General features: G+C 36.2%; 3 protein-coding genes across 6 annotated transcripts; 2 read left to right on the forward strand and 1 right to left on the reverse strand.

Annotated features, from left to right (window-relative positions):
* Nucleotides 1–525: 525 nt before the first annotated feature.
* LOC147542741 (uncharacterized) lies at nt 526–2,672 on the forward strand. The gene is made up of 3 exons (XM_086634267.1): nt 526–774; nt 1,086–1,269; nt 2,146–2,672. The coding sequence occupies exons 1-3, from the start codon at nt 633–635 to the stop codon at nt 2,366–2,368; spliced, it is 549 nt and encodes a 182-aa protein (XP_086490393.1). The 5' UTR covers nt 526–632; the 3' UTR covers nt 2,369–2,672.
* A 695-nt stretch (nt 2,673–3,367) lies between these two features.
* NRT2.5 (nitrate transporter2.5) lies at nt 3,368–10,693 on the forward strand. The gene is made up of 3 exons (XM_086634266.1): nt 3,368–3,618; nt 8,732–9,892; nt 10,055–10,693. The coding sequence occupies exons 2-3, from the start codon at nt 8,748–8,750 to the stop codon at nt 10,434–10,436; spliced, it is 1,527 nt and encodes a 508-aa protein (XP_086490392.1). The 5' UTR covers nt 3,368–3,618; nt 8,732–8,747; the 3' UTR covers nt 10,437–10,693.
* Nucleotides 8,656–15,065, reverse strand: LOC147542743 (putative apyrase 7). Of its 4 annotated transcripts, XR_015223350.1 has the most exons (6): nt 14,713–15,055; nt 13,188–14,563; nt 11,649–12,324; nt 10,602–11,541; nt 10,201–10,254; nt 8,656–9,419 (listed from the first exon to the last, which is right to left on the reverse strand). XR_015223350.1 is itself a non-coding variant. In XM_086634264.1 (3 exons), exons 2-3 carry the CDS (start codon nt 14,332–14,334, stop codon nt 11,762–11,764), a joined length of 1,710 nt encoding a protein of 569 aa, XP_086490390.1. In that variant the 5' UTR covers nt 14,335–14,563; nt 14,942–15,065; the 3' UTR covers nt 11,602–11,761. The 4 variants fall into 4 exon arrangements, 1 of the variants encoding a protein (XP_086490390.1); XR_015223349.1 differs by having other exon boundaries at nt 10,201–11,541; XR_015223351.1 differs by lacking the exons at nt 8,656–9,419; nt 10,201–10,254 and having other exon boundaries at nt 10,967–11,322; nt 11,422–11,541.
* Between the last annotated feature and the right edge of the window lie 456 nt (nt 15,066–15,521).

Here is a 15,521-nt window from a genome sequence, read left to right on the forward strand (position 1 = left end):
ACTGTATAGGGACTAGAAGCCATCTTTTAGACATTACAGAAGGTGATTTATAAGTGTGTCTTACCCGTTGAGCTAGTTTTCGGATAAGAGAGCCCTAGGACTATCCAACACTGTATAGGGATTAGAAGCCATCTTTTAGACAAGAATACTGATAGAGCCACCGAATTCGTAAGCAAATTTGGAGCCCAAATCAATTCTCGCGATCTGAAACACTAATCAAAAGAAAGTTCATGAACCAATTGCAGCGGTTGGTTTGGTATTCCCTCCCAAATCTGCCTACAAGTTGGATGGCTTATTGATTGTCATTTAGACAAATGAAAATTTGGGAGGAATATTTGACCAATTCTCATTTGGAGAGTCCTATAAGCCCTCCCCATTATTGCTGTTGATACCCTTCTAGAGCCAAATTTGCAATGGGCATATCGCGTATGAATGAAAAGGGCGTCTATAGGAATAAACGGGGGGCGCTTATAGAGCCTCCCGCATCAGTTAACTTAAATCACACCCGTTAGATTTAGTTTCATCGAGATCCGTAGTATTAGATCCTTACTTATTCTGAAGTTCAATCATAGAAAACCAAATTTTTGTTCACCTCAAGAGTTTGTGGAAAAACAAAAAACAGATCAGAAACGATGCAATCCATTCGAAGATCTGTTCACGCTGGTTGCCAAAACCCTAATGTCTGGAACGGAATTAGAACCCTATCAACTTCTGATTCAGCTTCTTTGAAGAAGAATGTCGCTTCTATTCTCGATTCCCTTTCTCTTAAGCCAGGTAAAAATCCCCTAACCCTAACTCTCTCTGATTGTCAAATTTGCAATCTTATTTTTTTCACCCAAATCTGAACTTAGGGTTAGCTCTTGTTCATTCCGTTTCATTTTAATGTAGCTTCATTTATATGTTGTTAGGGTTAGGGTTTTGTGGTTGATTCGATCCAGAATCTAAGTAAAGTTTGCATCTTTAATGAGCTAATGCATTTGTATCAAAATAGTATTATTCTTTTGAGTTTTTGAAGATTTGGGTTGTGCTTATGATTGTTGAATTCTTATGTTTTGGGATATTGGTGGGGAAAATTTGTGTGTTAGGAGCAACATTGGTACAGAATTGTGGGGATAGTGAAGTTGGGAAAACTGTCATTGAATTGGCGAAAGAACGAAAACTTCAAACAATAAGCATAATTGAAGATAAACCAGGAAATCCTGATACAATTGAAGAGCTTAAAGCTCTTGGTGGAGATATTGTTGTGCCTGAGAGCTACACAAAAACATGGTATTTTCTTCATTTTCATTTTTTTAGTCGTTTTTGATTTATTAATAGAGATGGTATATGAGAAGACATAGTAGTTGGATCAACCAATTGATTGACCCATTCTGGCATTGATTTTGGGGTCTTGATTCATCTTGATCCTAGGTGATATGTTTTTTTCAAAAAGAATTGATTTCTTGTAACGTCGAATGATTATATCAAATGAATAGAACGAGAAAATATAGTTTATAAGCTATGATGTAAGAAGAGAGTAGGCTAGCTACAAATGGGTGCCTGAAAAGCAATAAAGAAAGAAGGCGTGAGCCAAAAAAGAGAGAAAGAAATGGAACACGAAAATCAAAATCTCGATACTAAGGCTTCAATATGAAAGTGAAGTCTCTATATGAATGATTGATTGAATAGACTGAAATACTCCTTTGAGGAGCTTACTCTTTCAAATGATAGAATGCTCAAAAATAGAGCCCGCAATCTAGCTGGAATGAGACTTGAACGACCAGATAACAAAGAAACCAAAGAGCTTTTTAAGGAGGAGAAGATGGGAGAGGACAAATCGCCCATAAGAAGTACTATATAATTTTGGGCATCTTGATTCAAAGAGCTAGCAGGACCTCAGGTTTCAGCCTTGACGAAACATAGTTTCTGGTTCTCTTTATGTTATTGGCAGCATATTTCTGTTGTAGGTTTTTGTTTTGCCATTGATAGGAAATATTGATGTTGATCTTTAAAGAGCTTGCAACCTCTATTATTCTAATCTTTCCACACTTCCAAAAGTTTGTGAAGATAGCGAAAAGCCTTGATCACTTGTGAACTTGAATATACTTGACTCATATTTCTATTATTAGGTCTCAGTTCCTCAGATATCTCAGCTTGCACATGCAGGTACATGAAGCGGTTAGTAAGCGAACTAAGCCCATCTGCAGGTCTCAATTTTGGTGATGGATACCAAGCAACTGCTGTGTGCAAGGCCTTGGTAAGCGGCAGTACATTTCTGACGTACGGAAAGACGCTTCCAAAGTATGTTGAATATGAAGGCTCGGCTCGAAAACAGATCGAATGGAATGCATTCCTCAAGGAAAAGAGTCTGAAAGTGGTGAATCTCTAAGTTAATATCTTCATCTGGCTTCCTTATGAACTGTGAATCCTGATTTCAAGAGATTTCTTTATTTCTTGCTCAAGTGATAATTAAGAGGGAGTTTGTTTCAGCATCTCTATTCTCTCTTTTAGGAACTACTGTTTGTTATCTCTCCGTAGTTCGACAATGGATGTACTACTTTCTTCTTCTTACAAATGCATAAATTGGAAGTGCGACTCAGATTTGTTACATCTGACTGAACTTCCTAAGAATTGTAAAAACCATTTTGTTACGGTTCTAAACTCTTAGCTTGGATTCCTTTTTGAAGGTTTCATCTTGGGTGTCTTCTTTTTTATACTGTATTTGATGGTAGTACTGTTTATGAATGGGGCTATGGGTTTATATCGGCTTATATAAGTTTCTAGACACAGCATGTCATACAGGGAGCAAGCAGCTGAGCAACATATGAATTATACTGTCCGTTTACCTTTGTTAATTACATATTTGGGATGGGTTAACTTGCTAAGCAAGTTAGCTCAAGGGACGAGTGGACGAGTCGTATAACTCTTTTAGGTTTTAGGTGTGTTTAGAACTCTTAGATAGAAATAGAAAGGATTGAGGAGAAAAGAGGAGACGGACGAGGAGAAAAGAGGAGACGGACGAGGAAGAAGAGACAAATAACCCCCCGAAGTCCCAAAATTTGTTAGATGGTGCTACCTGAATTATTGATTTTAGAGTGTGAGTTGTGGTTCGATTTTGATAATTTAAAATTCTGTCATAAATGTTTTCCACATTTCCTACTATCTCTCTCAGTAGTTTCTCATTATCTTGAGCCAATCTGTCTTAATGCGTATGCTAATATGTTATACCTCGAACTATTTTTATTTTTAATAAATCATCATTCAACCCTAACTCAAACTCATTTTACTGTTTCATAAAAAAAAAAAAAATGAAACAAACACTTGTTTGAAATGGCAAACCTTTCAAACAAATGTCTTAAATAAGTCAGAACATTTTCCTTTTTTTTAACCAACTCAAAATTCAACTCATCCCACATTCCCATATGATAAGTAGTAAACTTTAAAACTTTCATTAACTCCTAACAAACCCACTCACTCACTTTTGCGTGTACAAATGTCACATATTAAGAGAAGAGGAAGTATATATTTTCAGATATAAAACTGAGTGATTATCTGGTTCTGGCAGGTTTAGGGTTTGGGATTATCATAATTAAGTATCAAATACCTCTTCTTGTATCCTCACTCTCAGCTTCCCAACAGGTATTTTCTTTTTTAACTTATCTTCTCATTTTCTAGCTTTCTTTTCTCCCCCACTTTCCCACTTCAGCAATACTTGTCTTTCTCCCCAGACATATTATTCAAATGTACTATTAGGGCTTTCCCCATAATTCCATCCCCAATTTTCTTGATGAAGTTTTGATTTTCGAGTGACTTATGACTACTTCATTTGTTCTTCTAATGATGATAAAGGTATTTCAACAAATACGTAAAAATTACATAATAGTAGATATCCGACTAAGGTAGACTTCAGAATTGTTCAACAAAAAAAAGGTAGACTTCAGAATGTTTCTGTTTGACCTATCTGGATGGTTAACTTAGGTAGATTTTGAGTTTAGTTGAGTCGGACGAAAAATAAGTGGATCCATTATAAGAGATATAATAAGATCAATATAGTACCCCAGGACCAAAATAAGTTATAGATAAAAACGAGTCATATTGAGGTGAGACAAATTCAGACAAAAAAAACATACAAGCACGAAAATCAATCACCGAACAAAATGAAAGGAAAAGATAAAATCAAACTAAAATCAATAAATTGGAAAAATTGTCACTTACCCATAGAAGGGATGTTGGTGGAAAACATGAAGTAATAGAGGCCAGTAGTGATGTATCTGCCACATTAGTTAGTTGCAAAATTGTTTGCTTCTTCTGCAATCTGAATCAAAAGGACAAGATCAATTATCTTGTAGCTCCCCTATTTTTGGGTGAACTAATTTTGTATCTATACCAATATCTTAATATCATCTGATGCCTTTTAATGGGTCAAACTGCCAAATTTGAAAAAAAAACAGATGATGACGACGATCACGATATAAAGATGGAAATTTCCTCTTCTTACTTGATTGTCGGCTAAACGAGATGCTGTTAAAGAATCTCAGAATAATTCAACAGATGCCAAATATTATTAGTTTATCACATCCATTTGCTATAACATTTAGATTTGAATCGCATTTTTCATGTAGTAAAAGTAGGACTGTAGTAAGAACACTCTTAGACCTAAACTGTCCGAGTCTGACTCATCTGAATGGCTGATTCAGGCTGTTTTTTAGTCAATTACATAACACAAGTCAGAGTTAGAAACCTATTATAAAAAATATCCTGAAATGGCTATCGTACCCCCAACCAAAACAAGTCAGATACAAACGAGTCAGAGTCCGACCAAAAACCAGACACCACCGAGAGTTTCAGCGAAGTTAGATCGGAGTAGACTCCGAACTGAGTCAGACTGGAAAAAAAAAAGATAACACAAGTACCAAGATTCAGATACCTCTAGAATCTTAAAGACTAGTATCTTTAAAAGTCACTTCAAACTGAGTTTCTATCACAGAATCATACAAACAGCATTTAAAGTGTGTAGTTCAAGGGTTAGGACTTAGGGGGCAAGAAGACATGCATGACAAGAAGAAAGACATGTGCAAGAAACTGACAACAATGGGCTAGATAACTATATCATCAATTTTAGGAAACTATAAACTTCCAAAGTAAGTTTTATGACTCCTTTACCTAAGATTGTATATTCCCAATATACCTATTAATCAAGTTAGTCAGATTTGCAATTACTCTTCATCTTTATTAGATCATTCAATATTGCAATAACTGCTTAATCTACCAACCAAAATTCACATAATGACTAAAAATGCCCCTCACTATGACAAGTGATAAGATGAGGTAAAACCCCTAAAGTCCTAATTATGCTCATCAAGGTGTTTTGCATTTTAGTTATGAAGTTGTAAAGGCTAAATAGGAATAGTTGCAAACTTGGAACAATAAAAATGTTTGCAAGAATGAAGGGCATAGGCACTCACTTTTGTTTCAGCACCGACAATGTCAAGGCCAATGCTCGGACGTAGTGGGAGTGGGGCTTAGATAGGTGAAACCAAGTTCCTGCAAAAAAAAAAAGAAACAATGTAGACATCAGTGGAGATAGAATAAAATAAGTTTATAGTGCTCAGTCCGGGGCATAGGAGCAATGTTAACTGGATTGCGGATCGCTCTGATATATGGTACAGATGCAATTGTGTATAACACGATTATTAAACCATATTGAAGCATATAAGGGGTGTTAGCAAATAACAATAATACCCAAAAGAAACATTCTTACTGATAATAGTTAATAGTTAACAAACTTTGTTAGTTTGAGAAGGTATCGTCAATTACACAATTATACAAGGCATGTTACTAAGATAAAATCAATTTAGACAATGAAGTCAGGGGTAAATCATTCAACAGATTTTAAAAAATATTAAAAACATAACATAAAAATCAAGAGATATCTATGAAAAATGGGAAAAAAACGAAGATGAAGGAAGATATATGTTTTTAGTTTTAGTTTCTCTGAATTTTTTGCTAAACTTCCATCATGTCGGTGGAAAATTCGAAATTTTCAACAATTTCGGCCGAACTTTCCCTCGCGTCGGTGGAAACTATGCAAGATATAGTGTAAGTGTGATTTCGTGCACCTTATCTAAATTTAGGAAATATTTCGCAAAATTTCACTCCTTGATTGGGGCGCCATACGTTGCAATGTGAGTATTGGGTACATAGGGGGTATATACCTATTTGGTAGCTATATTCCTAAACTATATACATACTCTCTATGATGCATACATAATAGATACACATACACCTACTCTATGACATTATATCTTCAGAAAACATAAAAGACCAACTAGGTAACTAAAAGATTTCTTAGTTAACTACCCAAGAAGGCGAGCTAATAAGCTTTTAAAGGAAATGTTAACTTAGACTAAAGATTCCTATACGCTGAATTTGGAGTACTGGATTGCGAACACACCCAAAAAGGGTACAGAGAATCAAGTGCAAGGTACGTGAGGGATAGTAGAGTATATAATAACATTGTACACAAGTCCCTGCGATGAATAAAACTTAATGTAGAAACAGATACAACAAACCTAAATACCAAATACAATGTGTAAAACTTTGGTTCCGGACTTTCCGTAGAGGATCCTAAAGAGGTCACTGCTCCACCACAAAAGTTTAAATAAAAAACGTAGAAAAATCGAAGTACGACAAATTTGAATCCTTTATCCATCAAAGAGCATGGAGAATTACTTCATATAGTCAGTTTTGTATTGTAAAGACAAAATTTTGTATTTCAAATCCGTTTTGCTAAATCAAAGTGGATAAAGATAAAAACATATTCAACATTTTCAAAATAGATAAATACCTGAGACCAAACCAGCTCATTATCCTATACATATATAAATATCATATATATATAGGATAAAAGAAATGGAGAAATGATATGTTTCTATCTTTCTCCAGTTTGATTTAGCAAAATGGATTTGAAGTAAAAAAATTTGTCTTTACAATATAAAACTAATTATATGAAGTAATCATACAAATTTTTCGTACTTCGATTTATCTACATTTTTTAATCAAACTGGATAAGATGGAAACATAAACATTTTCAAAATAGATAAATACCTAAGACCAAACCAGCTCATTATCCAATATATATATGTGCCCAACCATAGATATTTTTCGGTCTTGTCAAATTTCCTGAAAAAGAAAGGAAGAAATGATATGTTTCTATCTTTAGCCAGTTTGATTTAGCAAAACGAATTTGAAGTACAAAATTTTGTCTTTACAATATAAAACTGATTATATGAGGTAATAATTCAAGTTTTTCGTACTTCGGTTTTTCTACATTTTTGAATTAAAGTTTTGTGGTAGAGCGGTGGCCTCTTCTACGAAAAGTCTGGGAACCAAAGTTTCACACATTGTATTTGGTATTTTAGTTTGTTTTATCTGTTCCTACATTAAGTTTTATTCATCACAGGGACTTGTGTATAATGTTACCATATACTCTACTACCCCTCACGTACCGTGCACTTGATTCCCCATACCCTTTTTGGGTGTGTTCAAATTCCAGTACTCCAAATTCGGCGTACGGGAATCTTCAGTTTAAGTTAACTAAGAAATGATTAAATATCTATAGCAACATAAAGACGTAAAGAGTAGAAAAACTAAAAATAGATTAGACAGCTTGTGTTTCTTCTTATATCTAAATTTACAAGTGTGTTTTATCTTCTTAGAAATCAAGAATATATCATGGAAGAAGGATCGGGATTAGAATCCCGACTACAAAACAAGTTGAGCTAATAAGCTTTTAAAGAAAGTGAGATAACTTAAACTGAAGATTTTGGTACGCTAAATTTGGAGTACTGGATTGTGAACACACCCAAAACAGATATGGGGAATCAAGGTTATCTGGTATGCAGATCGCTCCGGTACGTGGTACAAGTATCGGTACGCGGTACGCTACCATGTGAGTATCGGGTACGCTAGGGGTATACTTCTTTGGTTTGCTATTTTCGGTTGCAGTACGTTTTTCACTATTTTCCCAGAGAATATGTACTCTTTATGATGCATTTCTGATAGATACACCAGCTCTCGGATATTTTGTCTCTATAAAATTTAAAATGTAACTGGTTAATTCATAAAATTCTTATAGTTAACTATTGAACTAGTGGAAATTATAGATTTTTTATAAAGACACTGGGTTCATTAAGACTAAAAATTGCGGTATGCTAATTTTGGAGTATTGGACCGCGAACCCACCCAATAAAGGTATGGGGAATCGGGTACGTGGTACGTTAGGCGGGAGAGAGTATTTGGAGTACGACAAAATGTAGAGGAGCCCAAAGAAGCCACCGCACTACCACAAAAGTTTAATTCAAAACATGTAAAGAAATGGAAGTACGACAAATTTGAATCCTTCCATCCATCAAAGAGCATGGAGTGTTACTTCATATAATCAGTTTTGTATTGTAAAGACAAAATTTTGTACTTCAAATCCGTTTTGCTAAATCAAACTCGATAAAGATGGAAAGATATTTCAACATTATCAATATAGATAAATACCTGAGGCTAAACCAACTCATTATGCTATATATATGCTCAACCACAGATATTTTTCAGTCTCGTCAAATTTCCTGAAAAAGAAAGGAAGAAATGATTGAATATCTCTAGCAACACAAAGACGTAAAGAGTAGAAGAACTAAAAAAATAGATTAGACAACTTCTGTCTTTCTTATATCTGAATTTACAAGTGTGTTTATCTTCTTAGAAATCAAGAATAAATAATGGAAGTGAAAGGATCGGGATCAGAATCTCAGCCTCCAAAGTTTGCTCTTCCAGTTGATTCTGAGAACAAGACTACTGTGTTTCGAGTGCAATCAATAGCAAAACCACACATGCGAGCATTTCACCTTTCATGGATCTCCTTCTTCTCTTGCTTCGTTTCCACTTTTGCCGCACCGCCTCTCGTCCCAATCATCCGTGACAACCTCAACCTCACTGCAACTGACATTGGTAATGCCGGAATTGCTTCAGTCTCTGGTGCAGTTTTTGCACGGCTTGTAATGGGGACAGCATGTGACCTCTTCGGTCCCAGACTTGCCTCTGCATCACTTATTCTTCTAACTTCACCTGCAGTCTATTTGACTGCAACTGCTTCCTCCCCTATTTCTTTCCTCCTTTCTCGTTTCTTTACTGGTTTCTCTCTTTCCACCTTTGTCTCCACCCAATTCTGGATGAGTAGCATGTTCTCTGCTCAAGTCGTTGGGACAGCCAATGCCTTTGCAGCTGGCTGGGGTAACGTCGGTGGTGGGGCAACCCAGCTACTAATGCCATTGCTTCTTTCCCTTATTGTCCAAAGGGGAGCACCACATTCCACTGCATGGCGAATTGCTTTCTTCGTCCCTGGCATTTTCCAAACCTTAACAGCATATACCATCTTTGTCTTTGGCCAAGACCTGCCAGAAGGAAACTTCAAAAGGTTACAAAAATCTGGTGAGAAGCCAAAAGATAAACCCTCAAGCGTTTTCTACCATGGGATCACAAATTACAGAAGTTGGATATTAGCCTTGAGTTACGGATATAGTTTTGGGGTAGAACTAACAATTGACAACATAATAGCAGAATATTTTTTCGATAAATTTGATCTGCGGCTCAATGTGGCTGGAACAATTGCAGCATCTTTTGGTTTAGCGAATTTGTTTTCACGACCTGCTGGAGGTCTGATATCAGATAATATGGCAAAGATATTTGGAATGAGAGGTAGGATATGGAGCTTGTGGTTGGTTCAAACCTTGGGAGGAATTTTCTGTATTATGCTTGGGCAAGTGAAAACTCTCGGTGCATCAGTGACTGTGATGCTGATTTTCTCGTTTTGCGTTCAAGCTGCAGCTGGTTTAACATTTGGAATTGTTCCATTTGTATCCAGAAGGTACTTTGTTTCTAATATTATAGAATCATTAACTCTTTCATTCTAAATATACCAAGAGTTCTAATTTTGAGAGAATTAACTACTTCCACTTTTCCATTTGACTCCTATATTAGATTTTTTTATTTGCCATATATAAAAAGTTAATTTCTAATGATTTTTCAGATCATTGGGACTAACATCAGGAATGACGGGAGCCGGTGGAAATATAGGTGCAGTTTTAACTCAACTGATTTTTTTCAAAGGCTCAAAATACTCAAAAGAAACAGGAATAAGCCTCATGGGTATCATGATTATATGCTGCACCTTACCCTTAGTGTTGATATACTTCCCGCCGTGGGGTGGAATGTTATGTGGTCCATCAACTGCAGAAAATGCCACAGAAGAAGAATATTACATGTCAGAATGGAACTCAACAGAAATAGAGGAAGATTTCCATCAATCGTGTCTGAAGTTTGCAAATATTAGTAAAAGTGAACGAGGTAGAAGAGCCGCTTCTGCACCGACACCCTTAGAGGTCGCCACTCCCACTCCAGCAAATGTTTAATGAGTGTGACTATCTTTAACTATGGAAAGTTATGTACTGGTCCTACACAGCTATGTAAGGAGCCTATCTGTTATCTGTCATGCTATGCATATATATATATATAAAAGCAGTATTACATAATTACAGGCAATTCTATGTATCCAAAACAGTCGAGAAATTATGTACCAGTCTGAACATGGCAAGGAATGTCGAATCATTGGAAAGATGAGAGAGTCCTACTAGTCTACAAAGAGAGTCAAAATCTGTTAAACCCTCTATTCTTCTTCTGTGGTGCGCATTTTGATTTTCTGTGTGTTGCAAATTCATACCAGGAACAAGCATTCAGAACATTGGTGCATGACCTTCAGAAAGAATGTCAGAAGATTCTATGAACTCAAGGGAAAAATTGTCTTCTTACTTCAAAGTTTGAGGACGAAGCATTTCTTTCTAGCAATTAGATTGTTATCGACACAAATACTTGTAAACAATCAAACACTACCCTCAAAAATGGAAAATTTAATTAAGTTTTTTTTATCACAGAAATTTAATTAGTTGAACCTAAGAATCACTTAATTATTATTAATGAAATGAAACATCAGAAATATACAGAGACTATAAATAACGAAGGAGCAGAGCAAAAAAGTCCTAGAGATTTTGAGCACAAATTATTCCAGAAAAGATAACGTGTATGCATCTTATGTCCCAGGGATCATTCCATAAGCAGCTCAACCGAAATGTTAGAAAGTTTTTCGATCCAAACCAGGTGCTCGAGTTCTTCGTCCTTGATCCAGAAATATAAGCTCTACTTACCTTTCATACTTATTTGCAAATAGGATTACAGAAGTTACCGCAGTTTTCTGTGGGGTTTCAAGCTTTTCATTTGTCCGCAACTGGATTTCAAGTAATACTAGACAGAAGAAAATATTGTAAAGAAAGAAATTAGATATTACTAATTAGATATACAAACACATAGAGTACCTAAATAAGTTCCAGTTAGTTAACTTACGCCATTCCACGACTATAATAATATTACCAATCGCTTTTGTGAGAAGCAAAGTTTATCCTCTCCTTTGCTGCAAATAAATCTGCTATGTGGTAGATCCTTTTGATTAGCTTCTCAACTCTTCTAATTTAGACAATCAAGATATCTGAAACTGTCTACAACCGAAACTCATACTAGAAATGCTTTTTCTTGTGAGAAAAGGTTAGATTGATTAAAAAAATCTTTTCAGCTAATTTATTGACGATGCATCTTCTCCAAAAGAGCAGATATAAAAAATTACAAGTTTACAACAATGAAATCTTTGCTAGTATACCGTACTGCTTTTTTCAACTGAAGAATGTGACTAATTTAATTGCCTTTTTGTACAAAAATAAGCTGGCAACGATGCCCCAATCGAAGCACCCTTCTTGCCCATCATAGACGTCAATAATATTGCAGTTCTCTTAGCTCGATCACGGTAGATAATTAACAAGAAACAGAAAAATGCGACGAACAGAGAAATCGGACTAGAGAAGACCTTCAAAATCTTTAGATTATAACTATCAGCTTGAGATTCTGTATTATTTAGCCATATGTGAGCTCCTTCTGCCAGTCCAGCTCCTAATGTCCAAGAAACATCTCCTGGACCAAAAATTATTTCTGCACCACTCATGCATAAAGAATCTTCAAGAAGCGAGGCCAAATATGGAACACGGAAACAGAATTGATCAGCATATTTCCTATTTCTTGAAAATCTTTTTGAGACAAGCCACGATCCTGAACATATTTGCTTTCCTCGCTCCCAAACTTTAGTCAAATTGGCTCTTGGACTTAAATCTAGCATGCTGTAAACGGCAAAAAATCCGGATAAAGCATGGAAGCGTGAAACTTGTCGAGGGGAACGAATTGAATTTGATGAATTCGCACCTGTATAAGATAATTGAAGTAAAATTTATGAGCTCCAGCAGTTAACCCAACACCAGCACCAGAAAAAGAAAAACAGAAAATGGTACAAGCCAAAAGCAGCATAATGCTGGACAGTGATATTCATCCAAAAACAGGTGTAAGTAAAAGGTTTCATGCAATAATTAGCTTATTTCGAGAAATACAGGTGATTCTCAATAAAACTGAATCAATCTTAGGTGAATCTGGCATACTATCAACAGCAAAAAAAATCCATATAGAGAACAAAAGCGTGTCATAGATGAGGGTAAAATATCAAGTTCGATGAATGTGCACCTGCAAAAGAAATGTAAACTACTGCTAGTTCAATGGCGTAACCTAGGTTGTGCACTTGTGTACGACTGCAAGACTATCAGAGGAAAGACTTCGCGAAGATGCTTTAAGATAGTATTGGAGGTATGTATCTCTAAAGATATTAATTTAGAAAGGCAGAAAAATTTTTCTTGTTAGAAATAGTTTTACACGTTTACTTTGTTCCCTTTTTCACTATTCGGACTTCACAACTCATAAATCCATTTAACCACTAGGCGGAAACATAAAAGGCTAATAGTCGTAGAGTGAGAATAGAAGACTTCATATAGATGTTTTGTGTTCATAAATCACCCGCATAATAACAGCCTAAAACTTTCTCTGGTAGCAACTTTTAAACACCGACGATTGAGTTAGTGAGTCATCACGCATTACATAAGATTTGTATGTGAAGAAAATTAAAGAAAGTAGGTACTTCCCCTCCAAGATTAACAGTTGCATGACAAATACAATGCGAAAATACAGTCTTTACACATAAAGGAACGCACAAGGGTGAGAAGTTTGGGAAAAATACTCACTACTCGAGGAAGATGATCGTTCTTTGCAGTTCATAACCTCGGTTAAGTGCAGCAAATCTGAATTGCTCGAATGGGTTGCAGCAGCCTTCGCAATTCTCTTGCATTGCTCCCAATCTGGATCTCCAATCAGATAAAACGAAGTGGACCCGTTACCCTGTAACGGACTCCTTAGAGTGTTTGGATTCGATAAGTTTGCCTGGAAACACCCATAGCAAGTGTAGTTCATCAAGAATCTCAAACTTAAACAAGGATGCTTGAGATTGAATTTCCCATTAGTTCCCTCCGTAAGTGATTGCTCTTCACTCAGCATGACAACCGTCCTAGCAAATGCTTCGTTTAGACCAAACTTAGGAAGTGAATATGCTAATATCTGGTGTTCAAGTGGACCAATTCTCAGTGGCAGCGAATTTTCGTTTTGTCTCGGATCATCAGTTTCCACAACCACCTGCAATGATGAACCCCCTAAATCAAGAACCCCAAAAGTGGCCAACTGGGTAGAAGCTTTTAACGTCTCCATCTTGTAGTTAAGGGCGAGCCAACCATAGTAAGCCTCTTCTTTTCCAGTTAGTACTCGTATCCATTTTTTCTTATACAAAAATGGGTATTTCTTCACAATAACTTCTGCATTCTCCAAAAGCCAAGCTGCATCCTGAATCGGCAATCTTCTTAGTCCAGCCGTAGCCAAGAGAAAGATAGAACTATCTCTGTGCCTCTCAGAGGGTATATGTTGCTCTGCCCATTGAAGCAGTGGCTCCAACGCTTCCCTTACTCCAGAAACATTTCCGACAAACTTATCCAACCCAGGTTCAGTTTGCATGCAGTGATATATGCAAGCTTCTTTATGGAGAGAATTGTTGGTCGAATGGTCAGGGAATGAGTTCAGCAATACCGGCTGCTCCTTATTACTCGTACTATTGCTTAACCATTCATACACATTCACACGTGTTCCCGTGCTACCACAATCCAGAACTATAGTGAAATATGACGATTCTGATGTATAATGAGTTTTCCCCGGTCCAAACACAAAATAAGCACATAGCAATGCAAGTATTGTAACAAGAAGCACACAACCTATTTTCAGATAACGTCTAGAATGGACGGACTCCATAAACGTAAACTTAGAACTCACAGTACTTTTCGATTCCATTACGGAACTACTAACATGAGTTATCGACTAAACTTCAATTTTTTCCTTGATTACCCACTCCAATACTATCATGATCCTTAAAAGTCGAAGGTGCACACATCAGAAATTAGTTTTCGAACTACAATCTAGGAATGCATCCTCCGACCCACGTAAGAATATCATTAACTCACTTAATATAATCTGCCAAAAGGAGCATTACCTTACGAATCGACCAGACAGTAATCAACAACTGCATAAAACCAACAAAAAGAATATTTGAGTTCTTTGAAGTTCAAGAAAAATCAAGCAGAAGTAACACAAATAGTAAAATTTCAGAGAGAGAGAGTTGAATTTTTTAGATAGAAATTCAAACTGAAACTAAATTCCATAAACTGACACAAATCAAAATTAACATAAGTAAAGATAAGGATTAAGATATGAATCAATAATCAGAACTATTAGAAAATATTAAAGCTCCAAATGAATTCATTAATGGAGCACAGATCTCTTAATTCAATTTCTTAATATTGATCTTACCGAGTAACAAAAACCTAAAAATCAATCAATGTAATGAATTTCAAATCAAAATTGAAAGAAAAAGAAATCAGATTTGTGGAGAGAAACGTACTCAATTTTTCACTCTAAGGAAGTTAGCGAACTTTGGAATTTGGTGATCTAATTCGTCCAGATCGAGAGAGAAAAGGCGCAGGAAAAAAAAAGTGCACAATTTCTCTTCCCTCCTTTTTATTTTTTTATTTTTTACTTTTTAATGTCGCTTCTACCCTTGCGTGGATCGGTCTGGATGGAAATGGGCAAGGCCCGCAAGGGTCCATCTTGTGACCTTAGTGTTGGACTGTTGGCCAGTGTTCTTGCATATTTTGAAGCCTAATTTTGTGGAAGCATAGTTGGTGTGAGATGAGCCTAGTCAAATCAAAGTTACTCTAGCCATATAAGGGAAGGACTTACATTTGTTTTTAGGAGGGAAGCTAAGACAACTGTCGCACGGTGTTAAAGTATTAGACTAAACTTTTAGTCTGTGACATCACACTACGCCAGTCTGATACCTCTTGGACTGATCTGTGCCCAATCCCTTTATTTGGCTAGCGAACGGGTTGATCTGTGTCCTTTATATCTAGATGCCAATAGGTGTTTGGGGTCAAAGGAAATTGACCTTAGTCAATCTGCTCCTTCCAATACTAGTCGTTTGA

Source organism: Eschscholzia californica, unplaced genomic scaffold, assembly GCF_041429995.1.
Source record: "Eschscholzia californica isolate CP2 unplaced genomic scaffold, dmEscCali1.0.p SCAF_4, whole genome shotgun sequence".
Taxonomy (NCBI): domain Eukaryota; kingdom Viridiplantae; phylum Streptophyta; class Magnoliopsida; order Ranunculales; family Papaveraceae; genus Eschscholzia; species Eschscholzia californica.